We start from the raw sequence: 22,425 nt of genomic DNA, 5'->3' as shown, positions 1-22,425 counted from the left end.
CCCCTGCAACACAAAAGAGACTGCCAACAACCAAGGGGATACATAAGAAGGTGGAAAGGAGGTGCTGGAATCCTGGGATGTTATTTTTATATCATCATTGTCATGCATTACTTTGACAATGGTGTAAATGTAGAGAATATGAATATTGGACTGGCAGCTTTTATACACTGAGGGACTTCCATGATCGCATCCATAAAAGGTAGGCCGGGATAAAGGGTAAACCATGACCCCAGGCTCTTGAAAGGGGCACCAGAAAAAAGGAAGATGGAGAAAACCCATTCACTTAGCAACCAGAAGTGCTTCTGGGATCTGAAAGAAGAACTCTCCAGAACCTATATAATCCTAAGCACAGAACATGGTTTTCAAGAATCTACTGACTCACCCCAGTCCAGTAAAATATCCACAGCCTTGAAGCAAGGAGAATGAAATTAATTGCACTCCTAAGCACATTAACTGGAATAAGGGTAAAACAAGGGAAAGTATCTGGGAACTTCTCACAAGGCTGTGGTATAACCACAGAAGAAGACAATAGGGTCCAAAAAATCCCCCAGATGTACCTTATCCCCAACAAGGGGCACCTACAGCAGGAGTCAAAGGTGGACTTCCCCCAGGGGATGCAAAGGGTAGCAAAAATAGTTTGGCTTTATTCAGCAGAACTGAGGAAAAGGCATCCAACTAGGATACCAGCTAAAACTGCGGCATGCTGGATAGATCAGGGGTTATATAAAGAAGCCAGCTTTTTTTTTTTTCTAAACCCCGTGAAAATTCAGTTTGTTAAGCGAACAGTCGCTACTTCTTTTGTAAATCAATTCCACTGATCCAAAAGGCACATAGTAAAAAACACAATGGCAAAAAAACTGGAAACAGAGTGATAGCCAACATCATACTCAAAATCCAATATCTGTCGTAGTTCAGTTTATTAATATGTATATCACAAATGCTCACAATATCAAAGCATTTTATTCTCAGCATGCTAGATGGAGACATTATAAAAAATCAGTTTTAATTTATTTCTGTTTAAAAATGTTTGAACATTTTTCGACTTCTCTTCTTCCCTAATCTTCAATCCTTTTCTGAATATAACATTTGGTTGGTGCACTTCCAAAGCATCATGGGGGAAAAAAGAAAGCAGGGAACATTAGCAAGGAGGAGAGGAAAAAATAGGCATGACAGCACGAATAAGTTTAGTTGTACACTAAAGATAATTTAAAAAAGCATCATTATACTGCCTTCACAGTAAGCAACAACAGCTTAGTAACAGTGAAACACGTTCTTGGAATCTGAAGCAAAAAAATTCACTAGACAAAGATCATAAGCATTAGGCATACAGCACAGAGTTAGGATCCAGACTGCGGCCCTCGTGGGGGCCCCTTGAATCCTATGCAAAGCACAACATATTTCAACATTACTCTTCAAGTATTATCATATCACAGATTTATTCTTCTTATTGTTTTATCTGTATGTGGTATACGGCAAAATAAAAAAAATAAGTATGCCTTGTAAATAAATATATATATATAAAAGATTAGATACGCTATATTTGATTTCCATGTACTGATTTATATAAATGTGTGAAACATTTAATAAACCATTGGTAAGGACTTTGTTGTCCCTTTGTATCAGCCACTGCATGCACAGCCAGGTCGAGGCAGTTAATGGATTATCATAGGAACTTTACAACTACAGTATGACTAAAGAACACACATAATAGCGTGCCATCATACGAAAAGCCTTCCCCAGGAGGAAGTTTGCAGTTAGACACTACAGAGGCTACTCTTCATGGCACAGCTGTACTGGAACAGATGGTTACACTACAAAATGGGAACACAGAGTGGTTGGTGGATGTGTTGTGTGCTCTAACATTCTGTAAAATCCTTCACAATTCCGTCAGCTCCTGATGTAGAAACTGCTGGCCCCTAGAGAAAATAAATAAATAAATAAAACATTAGGTATGCAAGTAAAGCGTACTAGAATATTTACAATGAAACCCATGCTGTCTGTTCTCACAAACGCACTACTTTGTGTATTGATTATTTTCCAAATGGCATATGGCATTCCAACCTCATGAATGGTAGAAGTTGTATATCATAAAAAGCACAAAAAAGTGCAAAGTAGTATATCTAAAGACAACAGTTTTTTTTAGAATGAGTAGGGAGTAGTTAAAATCCCTGTGGGCTTTTTTTTTTGTCCTGCTTGATGAAACTTACTGTCAAAACACAATAGGAAAGAAAGAGGAAGAGGAAATATCCACTAAAACAAAGATCCCAATTGGAAAATGTTCCCTCACCTCCTGTTCTGGTAAAAACTGTAAAACTTTAGATTTCTCCTCTGGTGAAAATGTTCACCCAAATAAAAAGAAAGTTTTGGCTTCAGATACACATTAAGGCTCCATGTACACTAGCGTTTTTTTTTTTTCCTTTTAAGCTGATAAAATGCTGGATAAAAAATGCATGGGAATAGTGGTTTTTAGTAGCGTTTTAGCAGCTTTTCAGAGCGTTAGTGTTTTATTAGTATTTTTATAGTACATACAGAAAAAAGCTTTTAGGGGTGTTTTAGTTGAGTTCAGTAGCATTTAGCAATTTTTTTCTGCTGGAAAAACGCTCCAAAAAATTCTACATAAACATTTTTATTTCTGCTCCTAGACGCTGAAGCTCAAAAAATGCTAATGGACTAAAGTAGTGTGCATGGACACATAGGGGTTGATTTACTAAAGGCAATTAGACTGTGCACTTTGCAAACTGATATTGCACTCTGCAAGTGCAGTTGCACAAGAGCTTAGTAAATGAGCAGAAGCTCTGCTGACTTTCATCATCCAATGATGTGCAAACAAAAATGCTGTTTTTTTTTTTTTCAATTTTCCTTTCATGTGATTGGGTATTCTTGGCAAAGGGAAGCTTCACCTCATTTACTAAGCTCTACAGCAACTGCACTTTGCAAAGTGCATATTCTATTTGTCTTTATTAAACCAACCCTGTAGAACAACACTATTTAGCTTCTAGGAGCAGAAAAAAACACCAACAACAGCTTCTAGCAGCTTAAAAAAAAACAATAGTGTGCACGGAGCCCAAGAAAGCAACACAGGAAAAGCTGGATTTAAAGTGTTACTAAACCCACTACAGTAAAATCTGTCTGTATATGCACCCCTGAGCAGGCGGATGACAGGTATGTGTCCTGTCCGCTGCTGCAGAGCGGACACAGACACAGCCCACTGTCTTCTATGGGGAGCCAGATGGAAACTGCCTGTCCATTTCCACCTGACTGTCATCTGATCGATCTTTGGGACGGATGGGGAAGGCATCCCCAACCATCTGTTTTTGGTGTACAGGATCAGATCGGACACTTGTACGCTGACGCCAGTCCATACACGTCTATGGATGATCCGATTGGGTTCACCTGAAAAACGGATAGGCAGACCCGTCAGTGTAAAAGGGGCCTAAAAAAAAATCTTGCTTGCTGCACTGTATTTATTTTATTAGAAATAAAAATATGTTAATTGTCTTTTAGTGGCTATCTGTGTATGGGGCAGCACTCAATATGCAGCAAAAATTTTCTCTGCAATGATGCAGGAGTACAGCCTTGAATAGTATAGTTCAGGGCTCTCCAAACAGTAGCACACAGGCCAGATGTGACCCTTTGTTTGCTGTTATCCGGCCTTTGGGGCATTATTCCGTCCACTGACAACAAAGATGGAGCACTACTCATCCCACTGACACCAACAATGGGATACCATTCCTCCAACTGACACCAGAGATGGGAAACCATGTCTCTCACGATGGGGCACTGTTCCTCCCACTGACACCAATGAAGTCATTTTTTACTCCCACTAACCACCAAGCCTATGGCATTCTTTACTCCCACAGATGCCACAGCATTTTCTACTCCCACTGGCCCTGGTCCAGTCCCCCTAAAGTTTGAAGGGAAGTAAACTAGCCCTTCGTTTGGAGATCCCTGGCATAGTTGGCCATTCTTTCATTGTTCCTGCTGGCAACTGGCTTATGAAACCTTACAGACCTGTAACCATGTAATGAACATGTAATGCCATCAAGATAGAAGAAGTCAGATGAAAGAGTGGACATGGGAAATAAGGCTGCAGGTAGCAATGCCTTCCCTGAAGTGCAATTATATCTTTTTATAGTTACATTTATTTAACAACACATAAATTACAATGTGGTAGCTTTGAAATGCTTGTATTGTTGGTACAAGCTAGAATTCCACTTTAATTGTCTGATCTGCCTCATACAACTAGGGATGAGAAGCCATTAATACGTGATTTGTATGAGCTGTATGTGCAAGTTTCTCACACGCCAATAAGCAGAGAGACGTTATTACCAGCTGAAATTGATTAGCCTGAAATCACAGCATTCGCTTCAGCAATTTAAAAGCAAATGTGATTTAGAGCTTGTAAGTGAAGGTGGAAGCAAGAGGCGTCTTGATAAAAGCACAAATCCAAATTTACCATGTTACACCATCTCGTACTGATTTGCAGTGATGAACCGGGAAAGACAGCATGCCAGCAACATTCCAATCAGCTGGAGGGAAGAAGCATAATACATATATTAGGCACTTAATCTCAATAAACGTCATCAATTTCCTCTATCATCTATGGATCTGGTGCTTTCTTTAGAATATTGTCATGTCATGTTTGTAACAATTTATCACAGCTATTTGATAGAAATAACTAGGATAACTAAGGGATCAAATGTGTTTTTATATTGAGTTTATAGGAATTTATGGCAATCATAAGAGCCCAGAGACCTTGAACAAGGCATTATAGTGAAGGCAAAAGACACAAACCAATAAGCTATTTCCAGGTCACTGGAGTTTGCTCTAGAAAGCAGCTTATATTTTGTATAGGAGTTAACTCAAAACAGATAGTTTAGTTATGGGTAGAGGTTGAATGGATGGCTGAATTGCCCACCACCATTTTTATCTATTCTCTATTACAAAGGCAAAGTAGGAACAACATGATTACGTGTTATAGGGACGGAGGCAAACTGAAGAAGCATATTGGTAATGTAGACCACACGCATGGATTAATAACTAGAATCCCAATCTTGGGTGAATGTTTGCTCTGATTCCTCCCATTTTCTAATATCACCAAAGGCAGCTGGCTATAAATGGAAAAAGCCATTAAAACAGTGGGAAAGCCCAGAGTATACAAAACAGGTAACCTGGGGACATAATCATCATTTTCATTGCAGAAAAAGGTTTCATGTTTGTCTACAGTCTCAAATTCATCGCTTTTTGTTAATTTTTTTTCTAAGACTTGCCTTTTTTATATAAATATCAAAACATACATCTAACCAATCCTCAACAGATTAAACAGATGGTTAAATAATGTGGGTAAGTCCCCAATGTACCTTTCATTTATTCCTGACAGGCCTAAAGGAAACCTGTGTGAGGGTGTTCAGTAGGCAGCCATTACTGACCTTTATTTCTGAAATGCACTGAACCAGAACACTTATATTAGGAAGCTGCTTATTTGTGTGGGATCAGTGACTGAGAAAATAATGAAACCATAGACAGCCGGGCTATTTTTCTAAGGGGGTATACAACAGCAGCTTACATGTGTTTTTCCCTGTCATTAGCACAATCAAAAGGAGATGCTAAATACTTACGTTTGTTCTGAGTAAACTCTTTGTGCACGTATAGATCTACCAGAACTGCTGTTATCTAACACTTGGTTGTGCTGGATAGCATGTACCCTACTGGTCTCTGTTCTATTCACGGTCCACTACATAGTTAAAAGCAGAGTAGTGACATAGGGCCATTGGGTGAAACTACATCGCACAGCAAGGGACACCCTACCCGACATGCTCAAAGTTTTCAGATAGCTGAGGTCTCTACAAGTGACCAAAGAATTTTGAACTTTGCAAGAAAATTTTCAACGGAGCTTAGTGAATGAGGCGAAACTTTGCCGACTTCCATCATGCAATCACGTGCCTGCAAAAGTGTTTTTTTGTTTTTTTTTTTTTAATTTCTTGGCATGTGATTGGGTATTCTTTTTGGAAAGTGAAATTTCGCCACATCCACTAAGCTCTTGGGAAAATGCACTTGCAAAGTGAACAGTCTATTTTAATTTAGTCATTAAACCCCATTGGGTTATGTTGCTGCTTACAGGAGATTGGACACTAGCAAGCAAAGCTGTAAAACAGGCAAAACTCTTCCAATTTCCATCAAGCTCATGTTTTGTGGAAAAGCAATATTAGGGGTAGAGCATTAAAAAAATAAAAATAAAAAAAAGTCCTGTGTCTTATAATGAACCACAAGAAAAGGATTTTACAGTAAATCAAAAATCCTGTTTTCTTAATTGTTCATTAAGGAACACAGGGTAGAAGTAATTCTAAGACACTGGGATGTCCAACAGCAGTCCAACTGAGGAATGGACAACACAGCAACCAAAATGCTAACAGGCCCACAAGTAACACAGAGGGCTCAGTAAAGCTTACAGAGCCACCTGAAAAACCTTACAACCTAAGATGGCACGAGATAAGGCCTTAAATGTCCACCTGGTAAAACCTAATGAACATGTGAACAAAGAACCATTGATGGATCCTTGCCATTGATGGATCAAAATTTGGCTGGTCAAAATACCGGCCAAATACCGTTCCACCTATGGCCGTTTCCGTTCAAGAGGAATCAACCTAGTGATCAGCTACCCTCAAATGGGAATGTTGGAAAATTTGTATTTTCTGAGAGCAGAGGAGCTGCTGTCAGATTACAGTAGTTCAGTGGGGAGGATTCCTCCATCCACTATAAATGTGTGGATAGGGAATGTTTTTTTATTTTTTTGATCAGCTGTCCAGCTTAGGAAACAGAAGCCTGAAGTCTGAAAAAAAGCCCCTAAAGCACTAACTGATCTAGTGGGTGTGTATTAACAGGAAAGGGACTAACACTCTCCTTGAGTCCATAGGCTTGAATGAAGAGCTGATGAATCCACCTTAAGAAGGTGGAACAAGAAGCAGGTTGTCCTTTAAAGGGACCCTCAGGAATGATGAAAAGAGAGTCGGTCCATCTAAAAGAAACTGTTGAGAGATAGACACATCCAGACAATGGTCTCCTTGGGATATCTTGAAACAGGACAGACAGATGGTAAAAACCATGTCCTGGTTAAAGTGAAAGAACAAACCACCTTTGGGAGAAAGGAGGCCTGAGGTTTCAAGAAATAGTTCTTTACAGGTTATGGCTGCCAACTCAGAAACTCGCCTTGCAGAGATGATGACACAGAAGTTGGTTTCCTAGTTTTGAGAAGTGTAGGGAGCAACACAATCAGGTATGCCCATGTCTTTTATGACCTTTGCTTCAACAGCCAGGCCATAAAAGCCAACAACCATGAAGCATGGTGGTAAACCGATGCTTGGGACAGATGATCTGGGGCAATATGGGAAAGTCCACAGGAGTCTGATGAGGTGAAAGTATCACATCTGCCTGGTCCAATTCAATGCAATCACCAGAATGTTCTCCACCTTGATTCTACAGAGCAGACAAGGAAGGACTTTTAGTGGAGGAAAGATGAAAGAGGAAAGATCAGGTTGAACTGATCCCACAGAGTCAAAAGAGCAACTTGGAGCCATGAGACTTTTTCCTCCCTGATGGTTGACGTAAGCCACAGCTGTGGAATCCGATGCCCCAAAACTACTGAGTATTATTGATTGTCTAAAAAGGAAGCACAGCCAAAAATCTGTTTTCCTTGAAACACTCTTTCTGATTGAAGATTGGTACACAGCTGTCTGTACAGAACAGGTGGAGAGTGGGGAAGAGAAGTGAATGAATCATCCCTCTTGTTCAGCTGTGCATATCAATTTAAGTTTGAGCTACTGAATTCTGTAAACAGCAGGCTCTTTACAGGCAAGTACTATTGTGACAAATGTGAGAATGTGCCTTAAGCCCCGTCTGCTTGCTGGAAATTAAAAAAAGAAAAAAAACCTACAAAAAATGTGTTTGTATGCTACAATTTCCTTAATATTAAAATAATAAGTATGCAAAAAACATAATTCACTGTAAAGAAAAAAAAATGTGGCCCACACTGTTTGTAACCTTAGATTAATTGTGAACTGTCAAACACTGCCTAATATGTTGGTAGAAGAAAGATGACAACAGAAGCTCATATAGATCTTATCTATAAATAACATCTCAGCAGTCTATTAAAAGTCTGTTAAACAATTAGGGAAGAGGACAATGTTTGTCTTCCATCCTAGTGATGGACAATGTGGACACTAGAGATCATAGGTTCTGTCCCCCAGCTGTCCAAGGATCAATACTGCCTTCATGACCAAACACATTTCCTAATTCAAGTCAATATTTTCCCTTGATTTCCTAAACGCTTGCAGGGTAATCACATAGCCAGACACAGCAAGGAGGTACAAAACTAGCATATAAGTACTATGGTGGGTGTAGTTTACCAGATTTACCATTAATCCACAGCAGCAGGATGGCAGGCACTTTTTTCCTCTACTTTGTGCTATAAATTGTTTTTTCATTATAGCCCACAAAAATCATGTCTTTAACCCTCATCTAGACTTATGGGAAAATAATAGGCAAAAAATATGTTTCCAGTGGTTACTGAACTACAATTCAGTTTACTCGGTTAGAACAAAGTAACATAATTTAATTTGTATCTAAGAAGCTGAAAACTCTGGGCTTGCTCTGTCATAGGGCACAATTTCTCATCTATCTTTGTATATTCTCAGCAGAAATTGTTTAAGGATGACTCTATGCAAGGAAGGAAGATACATATTACAATTGTTGTTTAACAAAATTCCAATAGTTCACACTAATTTGAGAAAGTAACATTTTCAGGCCAGTATCACAGTACTGCATTGTGATAAAGCATGCTACACGTGTTGGTGCACTGCACTAGGGTGTCATTCATTTCAAACAGCACCTTAACTCTCCTGCACGACAAGGCAATACCATATTTTCCCATACTGGGCAGTGGCTAAGTGGTTAGCACTTCTGTCTTGCAGCACTAGGGGCATTGGTTATAATCTCAACCACTGCACAGAGGTTGCATGTTCTCCCCGTTTCTACGTGGGTTTTCTCCCACATTCCAAAGACATGTGGGTAGGTTAATTGGCTCCTGTCTAAATTGGCCCTAGTATGTGTATGTATGAATGTGAGTTAGGAACCTTAGACTGTAAGCTCCTTGAGAGTAGGGACTGATGTGAATGTACAATATATATGTAAAGTGCTTCATAAATTGACGGAGCTATATACAAGTGCCTGTAACAAATAAATAATACTCTGCCTTCCCAAAAAAGGATAAAGTTTTGTGCTGGGGTGTACTGGGAGGCCATTCAATGTAAGCAGTCTACCTTAATGCAATGTACGTTAATGCGTAACACATTCCATGCTAGATGCATGTGTTAATGCACTAGAAAAGGGTGAACCCAACCATGACCTCCACGAGTTATAAAAAGGCGTTGTCCAGGAACTAAAGGACTTTATTTTAGGAGCAGAAACTGAAAGGGTACTACAAAATATGTTGGTTGTGTAATTATAACCCTAAATACTGTAAACTGCAATGCAAGTGAAAGTTAGATATGTGCAGAACGCAAACATTTGTTTTAGTTTCAGACTGATTTGTTAAGTTTCGTTGCATACATAACTAAATTTGTTTTGTTTAGCTTCGTTTATTCGTTTTCGCCCACATTAAAATTTTCCAAATGAATTTGAAGTATTAAAATCGAATTCGAATTGAAAATACTGAATCAAACCAAATTCATTGTGCATAATAGCTGGTTCTATTCTATTCGAATTCCAGAAAATGGTTCTATTCTATTCTTTTATTTTCATTTCTATTTCTTTATTTTCTATTCTATTTCATTCTATTCTTTTCATAAATCAAATTTGAGAGGACGGCTATATTCTTTCTATTATAATCTATTCCATTTTTTTTCTATTCTTTTATTTTCTATTCCTGTATTTTCTATTCTGTTTAATTTTATTCTAGTATTTTATTTTCTATTCTGTTCTGTTTTATTTTATATTCTATGCTATTATTTTCTGTTTTACTGTATTCTTTTCTATGCTACTCTGTTTTATTATATTCTTTTTGAAATTTGAGTTTTGGAAGACAGCTATATTCTGTTTTGTTCTATTCTATTCAATTCTATTAATTTTTTATTCTATTCTATTATTTTCCTGTATTTTCTATTCTTTTCTATTCATTTTGAAATTTGGAAGACGGCTATATTCTAAACACTGATACACATAGCCTTTGAAGGAAGTCAGCAATATATATAAAACACAATACCTGCGCTTAGATGTAACCACACTCCAAAATAAAAAATACAGCAAAAACAAAAAAGCAGCTTGCACATGCAAGGCGATATTCCAAATGTAAATAGAAAAAATGCAGTGCTAATTAAAAAGCATACAAATGTCAGAAATAAAAGTCTATATGAGTCCTCAAATGAATGAAACAAATTGCAAGAAAAGATTCTGATCTCATGAGCTGTCACCATACACCCGAAAAAAATTAGCCCCTAACCGGACACTTTGACCGTATAATACTGGTCAATAGGCACAGTGTAATAAGGAATCAGTATGGCAGGTAATCTTCAATAGAAATCCTCTCCCAGATATAGGGTGGTTCCTCCACTTTAAAGACCTCCAAAACTTGAAGAAACTCCCATCCGATATTTAAATATAGAATAAAGAACAAAAGCAACTCCTGGTGCAGTATTTCATGAAAGTTTTGGCAGATTTATTACAAGATCCACGTACATCAAGAATTTAAAATAAACAGCATTGAATTGAAATGGTTTCAAACCAAAAACATGGCTACTGTCCCTCCAGAACATGGTGATGTCACACGCCGAGGCTCCACCCAACGCGTTTCATCATCAGAAAGATGTCATCAGGGGCATGGCCAGCGGGACGCACTGCCATCTATATATAGGACTCGGAGGGACACTCCCATTAATCGGGATGAGTTCCACAGAGAGGAAGGCATACCCGAAGCAGGAAGGAAGAGCGGAACGGACCGCAAAAGAGGCCCGCTCACACCTTGGAGCATAAATCAGCGGTGAACATTATATTTATTGCCATACGGAAAGGGGAAAAGGACCAAATTAAATAAGGTTTATTAAAAATAATTACGTATAAAGCAAATAAAACAATAAACCTATGGTCTGATTTATAAAGATGTAAAGGTGTGACGTCACGCCCCTGACATCTTTCTGATGAAACGTGTTGGGTGGAGCTTCGGCGTGTGACGTCACCGCGTTTTGGAGGGGCGGTGGCCATGTTTTTAGTTTGAAACAATTTCAATTCAATACTGGTTATTTTAAATTCTTGATGTATGTGAATCTTGTAATAAATCTGCCAAAAAGTTTATGAATTACTGTACCATCAGTTGTTTTTGGTCTTTATTCTATATTTGAATATCGGATGGGAGTTTCTTCAAGTTTTGGAGGTCTTTAAAGCGGAGGAACCACCCGGGCTTTAAAGTACTAATGCAACAATTTGTGTTTTTTATTGTTTTTGGTTTTATTTTTGTTTTTTTTTTCATATCTGACTGTAATTTATCTTTAAATGTATTAAAGTGATAGCATCATAGGGATGTAATATGTAGCAAAATGTATGCAAATACAAACATGTTCTCTAGCTATAGAAAGGTGACAGAAAAAATGTATTGAATACTTATGCATTATATTTGATAGTATTAAAGTGTGATCATAGAATTACAAAGATTGTAGGTCCTAACAGATTCAGAATAGATATGTGCTAGTCTGGGTTTTTCTCAGATTTTATGATAGTCTTCGGAGGGGAGTACAGAAGTCAATGCGTTTGTTTTCTGCTGAAATTAATTTAGCTCTTTCCCTGGGCACAGACACTAATGCAAGTGCTGGACAAGAGGACTATATGACACTAATAAGTTCTTTGCTGTACACTTTGGTATCAATGTAAAGAAGATAAAAACACAGGTGACTCCTGTCAGAGTGCAAGCAGGGAGAAGACCTAATTATCCTGGGTTCCTGCACATTCAACAAGGCCCGTTTGTACTGCTCCTTCTCCACGATGGGTGTGCACTCCATCAAGCCACATAGCCTTGTTGAATCCTTATGACCTTTTGCAGCCATATATGGGTTTTAAATGGAAAAAAACCCAAAACAATCCATTACATTTAAGCAGTCCCGCAAATTCAGCTGTCTTTTACTGTGGTCATGTCTACACATAAAACTTTCAGCTACTTGCAAAACATTTTATTTGCAAAGAAAAAGTAGAGCAGAAAGTGACATCTCAGAGCTTCAGGCACTGAAGTCTATACCTGTGAGAATGCAATTCCAAAAGCCACCCCAGCAATGATTCCCATGTTAGTTTCCATGAAGTTAGTGACGAGTTCATAGCAGCCCTGAAAAGATAAAAAAAAAAAAATGCATTTATATTCAAATGGACATCAACATGATCTGAAAAAAAACAGCAGAAAAAAAAAAAGGTTCCAAACGTTAGGATGTAATTAAAGGAAATCTGTCAGGTAAGTTATATGTAGACCATCTTTGTCTTTCTAAAATTCCTAGGTACTTGGCTGTCATCCAATGAGCTGGAACACATAAGCAACAAATCAAGTCAGAACTCCTGATTTGCATACTGGTTTCAAGTGAGTGGAGGGTCAAAACAACTGACAGTCACTGGCTCTCTAAAGACCGAGAACTGAGCGATCAGCAGTTTTTGATTGTTCAGTTCTCGGTCTTACAGGTGGAGGGGGACAGATGCAGCATCAGAATGTTGCTGCATCCACCTAGGTGAGTATAACTGTGTGGCTCCCACAGTCAAATCCTGTGAGGAAAAAGTGTGTGGGGGAGTAGGGCCAAGCCGTGCTGTGTGCGTCTATGAAAACACTCAGCATGGCTTGGAAGCGCATCTGTACGAGTGCTCTACTAGCAAATGGTGTGCTATAGTGGCACTCAAAGAATAGGAGGAGCGGACAGTGCTGGCGGGGGGACCCTGGAAGAGGAAGATCAGGGCCGCTCTGTGCAATACCCTTGCAGGCATGTACATAGTTACATAGTTGGTAAGGTTGAATGAAGACATCAGTCCATCCAATTTAACCTGTGTGGATTTATGGGGATGTGTTCATGTCTCTGCCATTTCCCATATCCCTGGACATTGCATTTGCTAAGATGCCCATCTAAGAGTATTTTGAAGCTATCGACACTTCCCACAAACACCACTGATTGTGGAAGTGAGTTCCACATCCTTACCGCTCTGACAGTAAAGAACCCCCATAGAACATGTTTACTATTTTAAAAAAATACCTTTACAATCACTTTAAAGCAGCAGCACAACTTTATAATTTCAAGCACAGTCTTCATTTAAATATGAAGCATATATTGTTAGGCATAAGTCAGGGAAAAGAGTGATAATCTAATAACAGTAGTTACAAGTGTTGTAATACAATGAGTAAGACAGTTTTATTACAAGCCTTATGGAAACATTATCGGCTTTAAAACAAGTTACAAGCCTACCAGGATCATTTTCACACTCTGTCTCTCACGGTTAATTATTCATTATATCCCACTGCATTTCACACCATAACAAATCACAAGATATAATTAAGCTCCAAAACTGTTCATACACTATTCTGGTGTACTGTTAATACCATAAAAATAAATCTGCTCAAACTTTTTTTCTAAATTATTCCGGCAATTACTTACATATCGTCCATGTTCACTGGTACAAACAAATTAGTAGCATTAACTCAAATGTCTACTTTAAGAGTTCTACTTTACAATATGCATTCTGTTTTGTTAAAGGAGCAATGTAATCTAGTGAATGTTTTCTAGATCTATATGTGAAGGAGGAGAATTCCATATAAGCAAAAAAATCAGTCATTGTCTTTGTTTTATAAAGTTCTTTTTACATCTATGATTGAAATCATACAGTATATGTAAAGGGAAACTACTATATTTGATACTAATTTAGGCTATGCTTATTGGTGCTTTGTTAAACATTTTATCTCACTGCAAGTCTACCAGACAGGGGCTCTCGGTTTGGACTGTATTTATGAAACATTTGCATAGCAATGCACCCAGTAAAAGTGTACATATATTTTTTCTGTGTGAATGAGGCAAAAACACAAATGTTATTATTTCCTGTGGTAGATGAATGTTTTTCATAGTTAAAAAAAAAAAAAAAAAAAAAAAAAGCACATTTGGCCACTAAACAGCACTAAGTAGTATAAGAGATTCCAACAATACTTGGCACCATAATTGGCCAAATGCGGTATTGTGTAATTTGATACATTTTATATAAATACACACCTTGCATTTTAATTATTTCTAGCTTACTCCTATTAATCTGACTGATCTGTCAAGATCCGGACACATTTACTTCCTTGAATTCTGTGACATATATTCACTATGCTATGTGAATAGGCAATGCAGTGTCACACATTTACTAGAATCTGCCTTCTGAGCTACAGAGATGCTGAGAGTAGGAGTATCAGGAGGCAGAGTCAGTACATGAATCACTGCTTGCAGGCAAGGTACCATGGGATCTGTAGTCCTTAGAAATTGAAAGGAAGCAGCAGAGAAGAAGCTGTAAAGCATGCAGGGAATCCAGGAAGTTGCGGAAAGTGATGGCCAGCAGACAGGCAGAACCCATAAAAAGGTTTATCAAGTAAGCTTATATTGAATTATCAAAAATAACTATTGTTTGTATTGTTATTACAATGCTGATGGTATAAAACAGAAAGTGTAAAACGGTTATAGAACTCCTTTGGACTAACTAATGGCAAAATCTTTTTCTTTTTAGTTTTTGATAGAGCGGCAAGGGATTAGAACCCCTGTCAGTTTATAGAGCTGTCTGTGCCCCTGTTAAGGAGATTCACCCTCTCTATTTGTCCTGTTTATCATTATCTTTTAAAATGAAAGTAAAGAAAAACCAAAATTTTGGGTTGACCCCAGAAAGGTAACAGAAAAGAAATCTTCCCATGGGGAAACCAATTCTGGTGACCTGGGGGTCCCCAAGGGATTTCCTTAATTTGCTGGAATTTCCTCCTGTCACTTCCTGCTGGGCTATGGGAGAGCCAAACCCTCCCTTACTCTGTCCAAAAGGAAAAATAAAAAAAGTCTTGCCTATAGTCCTACTTTAAAATTATGACGCTCCCACGATGTTATTGGTTGACAAAGACCAAAACCATGTCCTAGGCTTGGTTCACACAATGAAACCCCGGAGCAACATTTTTCAATTCATGGCGAAAAAAAGAGAGTACTTTTTTATTGCCCTAGGGCTGGATGATGTTAGGTGCTAAGGGAAGCGGTTACGAAACTTCCACTGTCATGTGGCAGTGCTCAGATCTAATGATTGGCTGCTAAACCTTAGCACTAATAAATGCAAGATCATATGCTCTCCCTTACCGGGAAGCACCAGGAATTGTCACCAGATGTGGTGGAGGCAGGAAAACCAAAGGAGTGCTGGCAAGAGGAGCATCACAAATTCATGGTGGCCTCTTTCAAAGACACTATCATTCAGAAGACAGTGTCTCTTTAACCTCTTGCCGACCGCGCATAGCCGAATGACGGCTTCACCGCGGCCGGCCAGTTCTGAGTGGACGTCATATGTGGCGATCTCCGTGATCGCGATCACCCGGCGATCTCCGTGATCGCTGTGTCCTACGGACACAGCTGATCACGTGATGTGGTGAAAGGCCGATCCCACCGGCCTTTTACCACGTGATCAGCGGTGTCCAATGACATGCTGATCACAGGGAAATGCAAGTGCCGGTTCTCGGCTGCACTTTCCTCACGCTGTCAGATCGTGAGGAAAGTACTGCCGAGAACCGGCAGTTGTCAGAGCGGGGATCGGCACTGATCATCAGGGCACTGATGATCAGTGCCCTGATGATCGGTGCCCAGCAGTGACACCCGCAAGTTCCGCCCAGCGGTGCGCCCACTAGCCCCGCCCACCCGTTCCCAGCAGTGCCCCCACCTGTGCCCAGCAGTGCCCCCACCTGTGCCCAGCAGTACCCCCACCTGTGCCACTCTGCAGTGCCACCTACCTGTGCCCAGAAGTGCCACCTACATGTGCCCAGCAGTGCCACCCACCTGTGCCCACCCACCTGTGCCCACCAGTACCACCCACCTGTGCCCACCAGTGCCACCCACCTGTGCCCACCCACCAGTGCTGCCCACCAGTGCCACCCACCAGTGCAGCCCAGCAGTGCTGCCAGTCAGTGCCACCAGTCAGTGCCCAGGGGTTGTGCCAGTCAGTGCCGCCAGTCAGTGCCCAGAAGTGATGCCAGTCAGTGCCGTCTATCAGTACCCATCATCAGTGTCACCTATCAGTGCCGCCTATCAGTGCTGCATATCAGTGCCGCCTATCCGTGACCCCTAATTAGTGCTGTCTATCAGTGGCGCCTATCCGTGCCACCTCATTAGTACTGCCTATCAGTGCCCTTTAGTGCTGCCTATCAGTGCCCATCAGTGCCGCCTATCAGTGCCCATCAGTGCCGCCTCATCAACGCAAATCAGTGAAGGAGAAAAAATACCTGTTTGAAAAATTTTATAAAAGAAACAAATAAACTTTTTTTTTCAAATTTTTTGCACTTTTTTTAATTTATAGCGCAAAACGTAAAGCGCCCAGTGGCGATTAAATACCACCAAAAGAAAGCTCTATTTGTGAGAAAAAAATTATCAAAATTTCATATGGGTACAATGTTGCATGACCGCGCAATTGTCAATCAAAGTGCGGCAGCGCTGAAAGCTGAAAATTGGCCTGGTAAGGAAGGGGGTATAAGTGCCCGGTAGGCAAGTGGTTAAGCAAATAGTGCACTTAACTAGCTAACCTACTGTGTATCCAAAGGTATTATGTAATGCAGATGTTATGTAACTTTCATGAACCTACTTTCCCTGTATTATCCAGCCACAAGGTCAGAAGTTGCCTATACTCTGAATGGCCATCTGGGGTGTGACTAGGTGTTGAATTTATAGCTGATGATTGTTTCTTGTTGACTTATCCTGATACGTTTCTTTCTGCTATAGTGCACTTCTTGGGAACCCTGCTCTCTAGCTCCTTCTGCATTCCAGATTTTTCTGGAGTGTCTACATCAGGGATGGGCAACTGTGGTCCTAGAGCTGTTGTGGAACTACATGTCCCATGAGGCATTACAACCATTACTCCCAGAGGCATGATGGGACTTTTAGTTTTCCAGGAGGGACACAACTGCCCACACCTGCTCTACATACTTTAACCAGCGTTCTCTTTTATGCTCTCCCAGGCATCAGCAAGTGTCACTCATATCCCAATAGTTCAAGTTACTTGTTAGGTTGCTTGTTGCAGAAGCTGTGCATGCACCCCATATTGTGTTTAGGCCTTAGTTCTTCTGGTCCTGACCCTGCAAACTGCCTCTCTTGCCTTGGCTCCTTCTCTTTCTTCTGACTAGGTGTTTGCTTCACATTTGAAGTTTTATACTAGTTAGCCCAAGAATAATCCTTTGCTACCCTTCACAAATGAAGAAATGCAAATAAAATTATAAAAATCCAGACTCTGGTGAAAAAAATAAAGACAAAATAAAAAATGAAAATAACAGTAGCCAGCAGAAATATTGTGAACATGCAACATGAACTAAATATCCACTTTAAAGTGTCACTAAACCCACAACAGTAAAATCAGTCTGTATATGCAGTAAAGCATGCTTGTTATACTCACTCAATCTTCTGCATTGTGTAAAAATTCGGTTTGATCCTGACTTCTCTGATCCTCCCCTTTTTCCAGTGTCTCCCTCTTATCTCCTGATAAGACATATTGTGTGGAGACACTGCACATGCTCAATTTGGTGTATATTGCTAGAGAGGTTTTTTTTTTTTTTTTTTCTTGGGAGAGTGCATGTGATCAGCACAGGGCCAATCAGCACTGTCCAGACAGAGGTCAAGTGTTCTGCATCCTCCTACAGAAAACTCCTCCTACAAGCTTTAACCAGTGCTCTGCTGAACACTGATAGAAGTCACAAAACTGCTCTAACTGCTGATGGGGAAAAATATTTAACAGTTTATATTTACTAAAATAGAATTGCATTTCCATGTTCTGTGTACTGTGGGAGACCAGATATAGCAAATGCAGGGTCTTGGGTTTAGTAACATGGGTTTATGTCACATGGTATTTGCTCAGCAATTTTTTTCAAACACAATTGTTTGGGAAAAAAATAAACTTTTTTCAATGTTAATCTACAAAAACACAATATAATACCCAATTCTTTGGCAAATTTAAAAGATGATGTTATGCCAAGTAAAAAGATACCAAACATGACACACTTAAATATTGCAACAAAACAGCAACAAATGACATACCGTATTTTTCGCTCCATAAGACGCACTTTTTTCCACTCAAAAAGGGGGGGAAAACGTCAGTGCGTCTTATGGAGCAAACATGGAATGGCCGGTCCGGTATTGCCACCGTCGTGCCAAAATACCGGGCCGGCCACTGCAGCAGGCCCTTACCTGCTCCTCGGGCAAGCGCTGTACAGTCTTCCCGCAGCGGCATCTTTAGTGTGGGCACCCGGCTGTGACACCCGGGTGCCCACTGCGCATGCGCGAGAAGCGCTGCGCTATGTGAATGGTCCAGTGTCTTCTGTGACACGACGGGTACCAGAAGACGTCGGGCCATTCACAAAGTGCAGCGCTTCTCGCGCATGCACAGTGGGCACCCGGGTGTCACAGCCGGGTGCCCACACAAAAGGGAGGACAACTCCGTAGAAGTGGGAGCGGGTACCTGTCAAATTCAGGTACCCGCTCCCCCTCCCTCCCCAAAAGGTCCACAGTCTCTTGGTCATCCCCTGTACTGTCTGCAGTCTCTTGGTCATCCCCTGTACTGTCTGCAGTCTCTTGGTCATCCCCTGTACTGTCTGCAGTCTCTTGGTCATCCCCTGTACTGTCTGCAGTCTCTTGGTCATCCCCTGTACTGTCTGCAGTCTCTGGTCATCTCCTGTACTGTCTGCAGTCTCTGGTCATCACCTGCACTGTCTGCAGTCTCTTGGTCATCACCTGCACTGTCTGCAGTCTCTTGGTCATCACCTGCACTGTCTGCAGTCTCTTGGTCATCACCTGCACTGTCTGCAGTCTCTTGGTCATCACCTGCACTGTCTGCAGTCTCTTGGTCATCACCTGCACTGTCTGCAGTCTCTGGTCATCTCCTGTACTATGTCGGCAGTCTCTGGTCATGCCCTTAAAAGCATCTGATCACACCAAGATTTGTGCTTATAAAAGCAGTCCAGCAGCTAATTAGCAACTATGATTGCTTTTACAATACAGCAAACCATACGGGTATGTCGCTGATCACCAAGTGGATATAGAATCAGAAGTGCAGTGCTCTAAAACAGTGAAACAACCCAAGTTTATAATTCAGTGCATGATGGGACGCCTCCCTTTACAAGCACATAAACTTAAATGGCATCCCAGTCTTAGTCTGTAGGGTTCAATATTGAGTTGGCCCACACTTTGCAGATATACCAGCTTCAACTCTTCTGGGAAGGCTATCCACAAGGGTGTCTATCAGAATATTTTGACCATTCTTACAGAAGCGCACTTTTGAGGTCAGGCACTGATGTCGGACGAGAAGGCTTGGCTCATAGTCTCTGCTCTAATTCATCCCAAAGGAGTTCTATCAGGCTGATACACACACACCTCACATTTTTGTAAATATTTTCTTATATCTTTTCATGTGACAACATTGAAGAAATGACACTTTGCTACAATGTAAAGTAGTGAGTGTACAGCTTGTATAAAAGTGTAAAATTGCTTTCCCCTCAAAATAACTCAACACACAGCCATTATTGTCTAAACCACTGGCAACAAAAGTGAGTACACCCCTAAGTGAAAATTTCCAAATTGGGCCCAATTAGCCATTTTCCCTCTCCGGTGTCATGTGATTCGTTAGTGTTACAAGGTCTCAGGTGTGAATGGGGAGCAGGTGTGTTACATTTGGTGTTATCACTCTCACTCTTTCATATTGGTCACCGGAAGTTCAACATTGCACCTCATGGCAAAGAACTCTCTGAGGATCTGAATAAAAGAATTGTTTCTCTACATGAAGATGGCCTAGACCAGTGGTGGGCAACCTTTTTTTTCAACTGAGCCAAATCTCGCCAAAACCACGATTGAAATTTATTTTGAGAGCCACATTTTTAAAACTGAAAATACATCCCCCATATAGTAATTCATCCCCCATAGTAATTCATACCCCATATAGTAATTCATCCCCCATATAGTAATTCATCCCCCATATAGTAATTCATCCCCCATATAGTAATTCATCCCCCATAGTAATTCATCCCCCATATAGTAATTCATCCCCATATAGTAATTCACCCCCCCTATAGTAATTCACCCCCCCTATAGTAATTCATCCCCCCTAGTGTAATTCATCCCCCATATAGTAATTCATCCCCCCTAGTGTAATTCATCCCCCATATAGTAATTCATCCCCCATAGTAATTCATCCCCCCTATAGTAATTCATCCCCCCTATAGTAATTCATCCCCCCTATAGTAATTCATCCCCCCTATAGTAATTCATCCCCCATAGTAATTCATCCCCCCTATAGTAATTCATCCCCCATATAGTAATTCATCCCCCATATAGTAATTCATCCCCCATAGTACTATTCCCCCCCCCCCCAAGTAGTAAGCCAAGTCCCCCCTGTGTCAATTTACTTACCTTTGCTCCGCGCGTTCCTCTCGCCGTGTTCCCGTGCCGTTCCGGTCTTCAGGGCGGACTGTGAGAGGAGCCTAGCTCCCCTCACGTTCATCACGCTGCCCCGCCTACATCCTGGCTGCCCTGCCTACATCCTGACAGCTGCAGAGTCCTGACTTTTGGGGCGGCCGCCTGAGAGGAGGGAGGGGGGCGGCCGCCCGATAGGAGGGAGGGGAGCGGGAGCCCGGCACACAGAAGAGCCGCATTTAAGTTTGTAAAGAGCCGCATGTGGCTCACGAGCCGCGGCTTGCCGACCACTGGCCTAGACTATAAGAAGATTGCAAGACCCTGAGCTGCAGCACAGTAGCCACGGTACTGAAGCAGAGCATGATTCCCTCCCTTCAGGGACTGGGCCGCAAGGCAGTATTCCAACATGATAACGACCCCAAACACACCTCCAGGATGACCGCTGCCTTGCTAAAGAAGCTGAGGGTAAAGGTGATGGACTGGCCAAGCATGTCTCCAGACCTAAACCCTATTGAGCATCTGTGGGGCATCCTCAAATGAAAGGTGGAGGAGTGCAAGGTCTCTAACATCCACTAACTCCGTGATGTCGTCATGGAGGAGGGGAAGAGGACTCCAGTGGCAACCTGTGAAGATCTGGTGAACTCCATGCCCAAGAGGGTTAAGGCAGTGCTGGAAAATAATGGTGGCCACACAAAAAATTGACACTTTGAGCCCAATTTGCACATTTTCACTTAGGGGTGTACTCACTTTTGTTGCCAGCGGTTTACACATTAATCGCGGTGCGTCGAGTTATTTTGAGTGGACAGCAAATTTACACTGTTATACAAGCTGTACACTCACTACTTTACATTGTAGCAAAGTGTCATTTCTTCAGTGTTGTCACATAAAAAGATATAATAAAATATTTACAAAAATGTGAGGGGTGTACTCACCTCTGTGAGACACTGTGTTTGTGTGTGTATATATATATATATATATATATATATATTTCCCAGGATAAAACAAACATGGTTGAAAATCTTGGGTGACAGAAGGCCTTCTGTGTGTTTATCAAGTACATATGCCTTACTGCTTATCACCCTCAATTAATGAGAAGCCAAATGGCAGCAAGTTTACTGACACATCACAGTAGTATTTCACATAGTAGGACATGATACAAAAAAGAAATAGCAACATGGCGCAATATGTCTAGTTAATTGTTATACTAGCGAATTTCAAAAAGCTATGTCTATACCACATGATTTTAACAGTGTGGTGGAACAGATTTTTTAATGTGAGTGCACAGTTTATTTTTACTAAAGCGGTTCATGTGAATACTACACTATGGCGTTGGCTCTCTTCTGTCTGTTACCACCCCTTCATGTTATCTTGTGTTGAACAGAAATTTTCCTGGGACCCTGTGGATAGAGCTGTAGAATTAGTTTCAAGCCTGTTAAAACCATTTATAATCCGATGGTCACAGGTGTCTTGGTAAGCAGTCTGCTGGTATATCCTAGATGGATTTTGTTCCTTTGGAGGTCCACTGACACAATATAGAACACAGTTTCACAGTTTATTGAAGCAGTGGCACCTTTGAAGTCTTATGCACTTTGTTTTACATGTGAGTGGGCACTTTTTGAAATGGGATAACCAGTCACTATATTGATTACTGAGTTTTTTCACTATTTTTGAGTGCCACACTTTTGATTCTTCCAAACTATACCTCCATTTCATCCTCTGATACCAAGTTTTACCTAGGTAAATATGATCCTTGATGAGAAAAATA

At 40.7% G+C, this 22,425-nt stretch overlaps 1 protein-coding gene across 1 annotated transcript in view; it reads right to left on the bottom strand.

Moving 5' to 3' along the window:
* Positions 1–900: 900 nt before the first annotated feature.
* TSPAN7 (tetraspanin 7) overlaps positions 901–22,425 on the bottom strand; it is a 229,683-nt gene continuing 208,158 nt past the window's right edge. Inside the window, exons 6-8 of the mRNA XM_089673916.1 lie at positions 12,275–12,358; positions 4,457–4,529; positions 901–1,916 (exon numbers count right to left, since the gene is read on the bottom strand). Of these exons, the coding sequence (XP_089530042.1) occupies positions 4,461–4,529; positions 12,275–12,358 (153 nt within the window). The 3' untranslated portion in view covers positions 901–1,916; positions 4,457–4,460. The remainder of the gene's footprint in view (positions 1,917–4,456; positions 4,530–12,274; positions 12,359–22,425) is intronic.

This window comes from Staurois parvus, unplaced genomic scaffold (genome assembly GCF_062004578.1).
Source record: "Staurois parvus isolate SC_StPar_1 unplaced genomic scaffold, SC_StPar_1.0 ptg000145l, whole genome shotgun sequence".
NCBI classification, from domain to species: domain Eukaryota; kingdom Metazoa; phylum Chordata; class Amphibia; order Anura; family Ranidae; genus Staurois; species Staurois parvus.
The sequence above is the reverse complement of the archived record's forward strand: the minus strand, read 5'-3'. Positions and strand labels throughout refer to the sequence as shown.